Source organism: Chelmon rostratus, chromosome 1 (genome assembly GCF_017976325.1).
Source record: "Chelmon rostratus isolate fCheRos1 chromosome 1, fCheRos1.pri, whole genome shotgun sequence".
Taxonomy (NCBI): Eukaryota; Metazoa; Chordata; class Actinopteri; order Chaetodontiformes; family Chaetodontidae; genus Chelmon; species Chelmon rostratus.
The window spans coordinates 6959667-6970131 of NC_055658.1; the positions used below are offsets into that span (position 1 = coordinate 6959667).

General features: G+C 41.7%; 1 protein-coding gene across 1 annotated transcript; it reads left to right on the forward strand.

Annotated features, from left to right (window-relative positions):
• The first annotated feature begins 2247 nt into the window (after window positions 1-2247).
• Window positions 2248-10458, forward strand: tdp1 (tyrosyl-DNA phosphodiesterase 1). The gene is made up of 16 exons (XM_041936312.1): window positions 2248-2337; window positions 2997-3605; window positions 4309-4352; window positions 5022-5077; window positions 5794-5890; window positions 6050-6084; window positions 6310-6402; window positions 6483-6653; window positions 6904-6982; window positions 7305-7481; window positions 7970-8018; window positions 8154-8220; window positions 8568-8675; window positions 8855-8957; window positions 9158-9266; window positions 10157-10458. Exons 2-16 carry the CDS (start codon window positions 2999-3001, stop codon window positions 10228-10230), a joined length of 1869 nt encoding a protein of 622 aa, XP_041792246.1. The 5' UTR covers window positions 2248-2337; window positions 2997-2998; the 3' UTR covers window positions 10231-10458.
• The last annotated feature ends 7 nt before the right edge of the window (window positions 10459-10465 follow it).

The window sequence follows — 10465 nt, forward strand, 5'->3', positions numbered from 1 at the left end:
AGAGACAAAATGCACCTTCTGTTGTTTTTATGACTGCTAACCAACAACTTATCGGTGCAATACTGCCACCAACTGTACGGGAGTATGAACAGACATGTCTAGATGACAGGCGGTGAGGCTGACCAGCTCACACTGTGCTTTGCATATTCCCTAAACACATTTTCAATTAAAGTAGCTCAGTTAACCGTGTGACAAACAGTGAGCCTGGAACTTGCAGGTCCCCTGTAAATTTCCCATGTTGCCCAGTCTCTAATCTGGCCTTGAATTGATCCTATCTTTCTGAATCAAAATGGCCCTCACTAAATCTTTAAAGCCAGTGAGCCTATACCTGAATCCAAACAGTGCTTGTGCAGTCATTGTCGTCTGTTTGTACTGTAGCCAAGGCTGAGTATATACACAGTTATCATCTCTCTCCATTTCTTTCCAATCAATAAAAAACAATAACGTGAATTTTGTGTCTCTCTGGATTCTAACTCTTTTGCACTTTATCCTGTAAGGTCAACCCCCGCTTACAACACAAAACACCTATACAGTGAATTTACGACAAATCTGAGTGACATTTTCCAGTATCTTACTGATTAATAGGAGGTTGGATCTATAGTTGGTGAGTGCATGACTATTTAGGCTGTGTTTCTTTAGTAAGAGATTACAACAGCTGTTTTAAACGAATCTGGGAGATACCCATTTGTGTTTACAATATTTAGCACATGACTTGAAACACTGCCAACCACTCGCTTTAAAAATGCTGCTGATATGGGGTCAACACATGAGGTGGAGGAGCTACAGTCAGTGGCAGTCTTGCAGAGCTCAGTTAAGGTAAGGTACGGGTGAATTTTCTCGTGATTACATATTTTATACAGGGTTTGTTGAAGTCATCTGTGTTCACATCAGCAGTAATACTGGCTCTAATTGAGGTTATTTTGTTATTGAAGAACGATGCAAGTTCATGACAGTTTTATGCAGAGAACTGTGGACGGGTGGGGGCGGTGTTGAGACCACACCACATCCCCAGAGGCAAAGGAGTATCCTCCAGAGTGACGTTAGATGTGCGGAGTGCAGCACCCAGCCTGAGGGAAAGCTGGTCTCCAGCTTGTTTCGCTCCCCAACCTCTGATTTGGAGGTCAGATTACATCAAAACCCAGAAAATCTTGCTTGTTCAGTGTTTATGAGAAGTCTAGTGTGCACTCAAACACAATTTCGACAACTTTTCTGTGTAGCTGTTTCACTTTTGAAGTATAGCCTATAGCCTGCTTTAACCACCCTGATTTCCTGTTAAAGCTGATATATGAATATATGGAGTCTTGTATCTATAACCTTATATTCAGGTTTCACGATTTTAACGCATATTTCCCATTGACTGATTGAATGAAATTGTTTTTGATCTCAGTTACGGTGTCACCAACAGCCGACTAAACTGATGACAATGATCCAGTAATGATTTATGATTGACAAGATAACAAGGTAAGACAGTTTGCTCAAAAAAACCTTCAAACTAGATCTACATATAAACTGAATGTTTTACACAGTGGCTGCTGGTCCTCACTCAACACAGAGTGGGCCAGTACATTTTAGTCACAATATGATTTACATACACAAACACTTTAAAAACAAGCAAAAATATTAATCACAAAAATCAATCGCCAAAACCAATCCATTTTTAATTAAAAAATCAAAAACAAATGGGCTATAGTAAAAATCTAGGCAATGTAGACAAAATTTAATATGAACCAATTGATTTTGCCGTGATGCGACTCAGAATTGTAATAGTCATGCTTAAAAAACTTCACATTCACCACAAAATGTATATACAACTCTTACAGAAATTATATAGGAAATATACATAATATTCAAAGCAGGAGTAAGGCCAAGCTTACATAAATGAACAAAAATAACTCTCTTTCTCTCTGCATTCTTTGAGCATTTGTGATTTTTTAACAGTGTGCTTTCTTTGGACATATAAAATTAGGGATTCTGGTGATAACGGTTTTAATGCTCTGAGGACCAACATACAAAAAGTGAATCGACCAATTTTCGATGTTCTCTCAGGTACTATCAGGTAAGCCATTAGTTGGTAATGATCATGCTTGAGTACCAGCCCTCATTTGTTAAACCTGAACTGTGTCTCAGTCTTTTAATGAGTGTTTGGATTTACATCTCGCCCTTTGGTGGAACTGCAGGCAAAGACCGGAAGAGGAGTTTCGAGCCGGACACGTGTGGTATGCGCACCTTCTGCACCGGGGTTTGTTTCATGCGGATGTGCTGGGGTTTGTTTGGCGGTGGATTGAAATCAGTGTCTGCACTCACAACATCGTGAATCTGTGGCTTTTATCTGACCTGGTAAAAGAAATATGACGCTCAGCCGTTACGTTATTCATCACAGAAACACTTATAACACCGTCGTATCATTTCTATTTCTAAATGCCCGACTTGCATGATCTCTTTTGCTTGTATTGACATTTTTACTTGCTAAGTTTAATTTTTTTGCTCTTTATTTTAATTCGTAGTTTCATATTGTACGCGTTTTAACCACTTACGCACATTAATATATGCGCTCGGTTTAGATTTAGACCCAGTTAGTTCCCCCGTTATTCAGTTTGGTCTAATCAGTGTTTCATAGCATTTTAAATAGCGTAGATACACCCAAATACTGACACACTGTAAGTTGTTTTTCAGCTGCAAACATTTGGGACTCTATTATCATGTTAAGAGCAGCTATTCATCACCACCAGACTGGAGGAATAAGTTTGCTCAAAACTAATCTGTTTTCCATCTTTGGATGGATATCATTTGATGCATGGTCTAACACTCATAACAAGCGGGTGGGGTGTCCAAACAGTAAAAATCAGGGTAAAAGTTTGGCCACATCGAGTTGTACTTGTCCTCTTCACGTTCAGTTCAGGCTGGTAACATCTGGCATGACTGACCAGTTGCTTGAGCTCAGGCTCACTCTCATCCTACTGCTCAGCTGGTGTTTGACTCTCTGTATCTCTGGTCAGGCATGTCTCAGGACAGTCAACATGGCAAGTGGACCATCTCCAGCAGTGACGACGATGACGAGGATATTCCTCCATCTGGGACTACAACAACTAAAACCCACCGACCGACTGGATGCAATCCCAGCTCCCATCAGACTGCCTCTCTCCCCATCCCCAAAGTGGAACCAGTAACAGCCACTGTGGAGGTGAAAGCAGAACCAGCTAACACGCCTGTATCCTCACTTGTTATTGGTTCTGAGGCCAGACAGTCGGCAGCAATGAACCAGTTAAATCCAGTTAAGTATGAAACTAGTCCATCATTGGCTGGAAAGCGTAAGAAAGAGGTGTCAGATGGCTCAGGCTGGGCTCTCTCAGATAGTGACGATGATGATCGAGATGTGAAGCGTCTCAGTAACTTGCCAAAAGAGGCGCCTCCGAGCCCCAAGCCAAAGAAAGCAAAGGTGGAGAAGGAACGTCCTCCCAGTCCCCACGGCCGACTCTACTACATCGACGAGCCAGAGGACTTCTTTGAATCCAGTGTTCCTTGTCTAAATGACATCTACAGGTTTTACCTCAACAAAGTCACAGGCCTGGACAGGAAGTACAACAGCGGAGCTCTGCACATCCGAGGTGAGAAGACTTTCATTGACTTCATGACTAGCTATCATCAGTTCAAAGGAAGCATTATCAGCCATCGCTTAACCCAGTCTGTAAATTCTGGTGGAGTCTGACTCTGCCATTGGTGAAGAATAATTCTAGCTGCAGTGAAGAAGCCTTTCAGTGCTCAACCACATTCTGCTCTCCATAGTCTGGTGGTAAAGAACATTCCCACAATGAGTGTGAGAAGGTACCGACCCTTTATGTTACATTTTTAACACAAGTTGTTCTGTGTCAAGCCCTTTTTATGAAGTCTTACTGCTGTATAATAGCAGCTGTGAATGACCCCTCACTGGGAAGCCCCCAGTCTGAATTTGAGAAGCAGTCAAAGTGAAGAAAAGATGGTTGTTCTCTGGGTGAATGGAGGCTGAATATCTTTTGCCTAATGAGTTAAAATGTGTTTCTGCTTGTGTGGTTTCTTCAAGTCAGTCTGTTAACATTTTTGTTATTCTAGTTTATGAAAGAGCAGAGTGGCCTCATTTGTGGAGAGACCCTCTAGGGAAATAAAGGTCCTACTTTTAACTCCCCATGAGCACGGTGGCTTGTTTCTCACCCTGCCGGCAGATCTCCCTGCTGTAGCTGTTTGAAATCAGTGGAGTGCAGCTATCTCCTCTTGTCATCAATCTTGTCCACATAAGGTCTGTCAAGCAATCTTTCCTGTTTTCCTTTCATCCAGACATCCTCTCTCCATTATTTGGGACCCTGAGAGAATCAGTTCAGGTGAGTAACCATATAAACAAAGGGAACAATTTTATGTCCTGTTTCTTATCCATACTAGAAGCATGGCTGTTTGGTTATTCCACCACGTTGGTCCAGACTAAAATGTCTCAACATCTATTGGGTGGATTGCTGTGAAATTGTGTACAGACACTCCTGATCTCCAGGGGATTAATCCCACTGAATTTCCCCAGACTTTTTATTTAGCCCCACCAAGAGGTTGACTTTTTTTTACTCAAGAATGTCAACATTTATTGGATGTATTGTCATGAAATTTGGTGCCATTCATGTTCCCCGCAGCACTTTGGTGACGTCTTAACATTTCATCGGGCCAGAAATAAAATTAGGTGTTTTAAACAAAATACAAAATGAATGAGACCATCAGCCTCAGCTGTACTTTGTGTTTAGTGCTAATTAGCAAATGTTAGCATGCGAGCATCTATTTAACATGCTAGCATTGATGAGAAAACACGGTAAGCACTATTCCCGTTTAACATCACCATGTCTGCATTGACATTGTGATGCACGCATTAGCTTTTAGCACAAAGCAACAATGCGACTAAGTACAGTCTCAAAGCTATCTGTTAGCATGGCTGTAGACTTGTTTCCATCTTTCTGCCAAGTTTGAAGAGATTTCGGCCATTAATACCAGTGTACTGTCTTTCTTCATAGTTTAACTACTGCTTTGATATTGCCTGGATGGTCGAGCAGTACCCACCAGAGTTTAGGTAAGTTCTGCTCCTTCTGCTGCCGACATCACATTATCATAAACATACCCACAGTGGAAGTCTGCCTCATGTCCACATTATACTAATGACAGCAGCCTGTGGTGTATTATGGCTTGTATCATGTGATTGCAAATGTATTGCTCTATGTGAGATGTTTTTTCATGATGTTGAATTCATGAAGTGAAGAAAAATCTCCAACAAGCTCTCCTGTTAGAACACAAGTTAATGTGTGCAATTCAGCAGCTAACCAGTGAGTCATGATTACAAGGAAATCAATTTATAAACCCGTGTGGCAAGCATTTAGGCGACTGACTGCATGGTGAGGTTTAAGGTTTTACAAACATGGCATTTTAAAGGCTGTTACTGGTGTTGTACTTAGTCCAGTTGTATTTTTGAAATTTGAGCTTTTAATTAATTATTAATGTTTCCTTAGATTTTATTCTTGGAAAATCCTCTGAAACTGCAATTAAACCATTAGAGGACACTAAAACTCCTGATTCAAATTGACATGTGTGTGTTCTTTTTGTATGAGTGAAACGATGTGATACGCTGCTTGTATTCAGTTATAGGGCAGACTACTTAAATGAAGAAAAGCTATAATAAATGAATCGCTCCAAAAACAGCAAATACATACAGACAGATAAAAGTAGTTATACTGGTGACAATCAGGTGAAAGGAGTCCAGTATTAATCCTTGGTGTTGGGTGGTGTTGACAGGGATCGTCCGGTTCTGATCGTCCATGGAGACAAGAGGGAGGCCAAGGCCCGGCTGGTGCAGCAGGCTAAGCCTTTTCCTCACGTTCGATTCTGCCAGGTACAGACTCATCTGCACACAACAGCAGTTTTTCTGAAGTGCAGTTTGGCTGATATTACTGTATATACACTCTGATCTGTAAAGTGAGACTGAGACTGTTCTTTACGGACGCTGGATTTCCATTTAAATGGGACTAATGTGTGTGATTTTCCCTGACAGGCCAAGCTTGATATTGCTTTCGGAACTCACCACACGTAAGAATGTCTTTCCCTGCATGGTATTACGTTTTGCTGACGTTGTCACACACTCAAACGTCCTGGGTTTGACACAAGTGGAGGTTTGTCAGGAATTGTCTGTGTGCCTCTAAAACGGCATGTTTACATTCAGCACCAGGCAGCTTACATTGCAGCTTTTACATGTGTTAGAGTGAACTCTTTGTCGTTGTTATATGAAGCAAACCACTGTGTACCTTTGTGCAGGAAGATGATGTTGCTGTGGTATGAGGAAGGCTTCAGAGTCATCGTTCTGACCTCCAACCTCATCAGAGCTGACTGGTACCAGAAAACACAAGGGTGAGTCCATATGCTGCACACTATCTAGACATGACGTTTTTTTTATGGAAATGCACCCGAATATTTTATTTCTATCCCAGGATGTGGATGAGCCCCATGTTTCCACGGTTACCAGAGGGCAGCAGTGCGAGCGCAGGTGAGTCACCGACCTTCTTTAAGAGGGACCTGCTGAAATACCTGGGGTCGTACCGAGCACCAGAACTAGAGGAGTGGATCAATCGAATCAAAGAGCACGACCTGTCAGAGACCAGGTAAAAGTGAGGCACGTACAGTTGAACATATGCATTCTCACATTTCACATAGACGTGATACAGATTTCACTGTCTGAGATAGATAGGAGTAGTCATGCTGGAAAATAAGGAGATATAATAATGACTCTTTCAGTAACCAGGTAATATAGACATTAGTTGCTCAATGATGGTCCTGCAACAGTCAATGCAGTTCTAAGTAAATCTAAAATCCTGATTACAAGTAATTTATCTTATACTCTTCTTTTATCAGGGTTTATTTGGTGGGCTCAACTCCAGGGAGATATGTTGGTTCAGACATGGAGTGCTGGGGCCACCTGAGGCTGAGAAAGGTAAAGATTTACATTTGTCTCTACTCTCCTCATCTCCTACTCCTAGTTAACAACCTGCAGCAATCCATGACACGGGCTGCCAGCTGTTCCAGTTTCTCTCAGTGTTATATATAAGGCTTCATGTAATACTGTGCATGCAGGCAGAGGAAAGGATAATGCGAATTCAGCCAACTTTTACATTTCAGAGCCCCTTGTGAGCAGCTGAACGGCCTAACACAGACGCTCAACTTTGGAAGCACTTTAAAATGTTAACATGCAAACATTTCCATGTAGTGTCTAACTGTGATTTCTTTATCTCTGTCTTCTCTCCTTATTCTATCAGCTGCTATATGACCACACAGATCCTGTTCCTGGTGAGGAAAGCTGGCCTGTGATTGGCCAGTTCTCCAGCATCGGCTCTATGGGACTGGATAAGACCAAATGGTTGGCAGGGGAATTTCAGCGCACCATGACCACGCTGGGGAAATCCTCTCTTCGCTCAGACCCCCCTGTGCACTTGGTACGTCCCTCCAACACAAACTCAATGTGGGCTGTTGCTCGTGTGATGCAGCGTTCAAACGCTATGAGAAGGATAATCCAAAATAATACAATACAGATGCGGTTTTCTGTGACTGCTGCTGCTAGTATTATCATGCTGTTCTTTAATAGAGAACTGCCTGAGCTTTCAATGGGTAAATAAAAAAAATAAACAGTCATTTTGAGGTCACATTTTACACTCCCTCAGAGTCCCTGCAGGACGTTTGTCTGCCTAAAACCAATTTGTAAAGAGTTTCAGTTGCAGTGATGCTTGAAAATGTAACCCCTACCTGCCACTGGCACTACTGACCGATCTCTTGACTTTTCTTTGTGCTACTGTTCTTGGTCTTAACCATTATCATGTAACTGCCATGTTTGGCCACAGTTCAGCAAAAGTTACACAGCATCAGTTAAAAATGATAAAACACAGAACTTGTAAATCAGCTTGTAAATGGCTCGATCTTTCTGCAGCTGTATCCATCAGTTGATGATGTGAGGACGAGTTTAGAAGGTTATCCAGGTAAGTCATTTTTTATCTTTTTTTTTTTTTTATTTCAGACATCAGTCTTAGACTTACTGCTTGACTGATCTTGGATTTGATTCATGAGTAACTGCTGTGTATTTGGTTGGGATGTACATCTCTTTTGTCCTCCAGCGGGAGGCTCTCTTCCCTACAGCATCCAGACAGCTCAGAAACAACTCTGGCTCCACTCCTACTTCCAGTAAGTTCACTTCCACCAATCCAAATTCAGTCCTATCATACTGGTACGTCTACGTTACATCACCTCTGTAAAGCTGTTTAGCCAGTCATGATACCTGTATTTTTTTCATTTGTATTATTTTCATTTGTAATACCCATATTACAAATTGCTGTGGCTGGTTAAACTGTAAACACTCTACACCTGAGTTGCATTTGCGTTTGAAATGTGGTCAGAAGTGATGGGACATGACCAGGATGGCTTTAGCTTAGTAAAGACCTCCAGAGTACACAGCCCTATTCATACATTCCTTAAGGTGAAATTCTGCAGATGAATAAAACAGTCTTGTTTGCATGTGTGTCTGCGTGTAGCCGTTGGAAGGCAAATACGTCAGGAAGGAGTCATGCTATGCCACACATCAAGACGTACATGAGGGCGTCACCAGATTTTACTCAGCTCGCCTGGTTCCTCGTCACAAGGTGTGTGTGCAAGCGTCTTAATTAAAATATGTGAATTGATTTCTGTCTTTTTTTGTGATTTACAGTGTTTTTTCATTTCTTACATATTACTGACCCGCTGAAACTGGTGTGGTAACCAATTAAAGAAATTTTACCACTACACTTGATCCAAATTGTGTGTTTTTGTGTGTGTGTGTCAGTGCCAACCTGTCCAAAGCAGCTTGGGGCGCACTGGAGAAGAACAACACTCAGGTGATGGTCCGTTCATACGAGCTGGGAGTCCTGTACCTGCCCTCCGCCTTTGTAAGAGCAACACACACGGACAAGCAGTAGCTCTATGACAGCATGTCATCCTTCATTCGATACGCAGCTCTAAATGTTTTCATTGTTCAAACGTATGAGTTACAGTGCAGAAGAAACAGTGTTACATGTGCTGGATCATGCTAAAAACTCCACAAAGCTGGTGTGTAGTAATATGTGGTGTGATGGTTGTCTCCTTCCAGAACATGAAGACCTTCCCCGTTCACAAAAATCCATTTCCTGCCTCCTCCTCCTCCTCCTCTGGTTTCCCAGTGCCCTTTGACCTCCCTCCTACATGCTACTCTCCTAAAGGTACAGAAGTGTGTGTGTGTGAAATCTTCTGTTTGTATTTATGTACAGACTGGATTAGTCAGTGACTGTTGCTCTCTCACTTAGCATTTTACTGTATCATAACTGCAGGCTAGAATGGCTCCTCTCAGGTGTAACCCTGGTTACACACACTCATTTCTCTTGGATAATGATACAGTAGAAATATTTTTTCAGTTTTTAGATATCTCATTTCAGTGTTGTGCTGAACTTGGTCTTAAACCTCATGCTGTCCTGTCAACTAAACTAAACTAAACATTTTAAAAATAAATGTCTGTTTTTCTTGATTTTGTGTGGGTTTCAAATGATGACAAGATCACCCTGATGAGATCAGATCCTGTCAGACGCTCTCTCTGTGCTGGGATGAAAAGTGGTTGGAGAATGGTTGTAGTTTCCTCTTTAATGGCAGACATCGACAAAATCTTTTCCCCCCGGGCTTTGTTTGTGGCACTCAGATTTGAATAATTCAACCAATGAGGCTGGACTGATGAGTAGTTTTCTTGCAGTACTCCACCACCGGTTTCCAGAGTTTACTTCCCACAGAAGCTGAAATGGAGCCAGCTCAGCAGGTCATTTTATTTTCTGGCTCAGTGCAGAAACAAATGGTTTGAGTAAAATTCCTCATTTGTTAAATTCGAAGCATTTCATATCATCTAGATTATTTCTGAAGACATCCAGTTCAGTGTCTTTTCGTAGCTCAGTGCAGCTAAACGGGCATAATTTAAAATTCATGGCATCTATGAGTGCCACTTGAATATTAAGCTCTGAGTGAGGCGTGCACTTCCATTTAGCCGGTGAATGCAATGTCCCTTTTATGTATGAAACCAAAGAATTCACATTTCATGTCACTGATATTTTTCTTTCTCTGTCTTCAGATCAGCCTTGGATCTGGAACATCCCCTACAGCCAAGCTCCGGACACACACGGCAACATCTGGGTTCCCTCCTGAATGAACACACACACACACACACACACACACACACACACACACACACACACACACACACAGACATACACACACACTTGCACAGGTACCAACCTCTTTATTTCTTTAAAACTGCTGTTTGTAACTGTTAGTACTATACCTAGGTGTTAGTTGTCAGTAACATTTATTTTTATATTTTATACCGTACTGTAGACTCACATGTTTTCTACCAATAAATAGAACCATGTTGTATTGTCCA

Bases quoted from the DNA above. Each gene is read 5' to 3' on its own strand.
- tdp1 (XM_041936312.1), top strand. From the start codon at position 2,999: ATGTCTCAGGACAGTCAACATGGCAAGTGGACCATCTCCAGCAGTGAC. The intron at 5,891-6,049 runs GTACAGACTCAT...TTTCCCTGACAG, and splicing joins CTCACGTTCGATTCTGCCAG to GCCAAGCTTGATATTGCTTT. The intron at 7,482-7,969 runs GTACGTCCCTCC...ATCTTTCTGCAG, and splicing joins CAGACCCCCCTGTGCACTTG to CTGTATCCATCAGTTGATGA.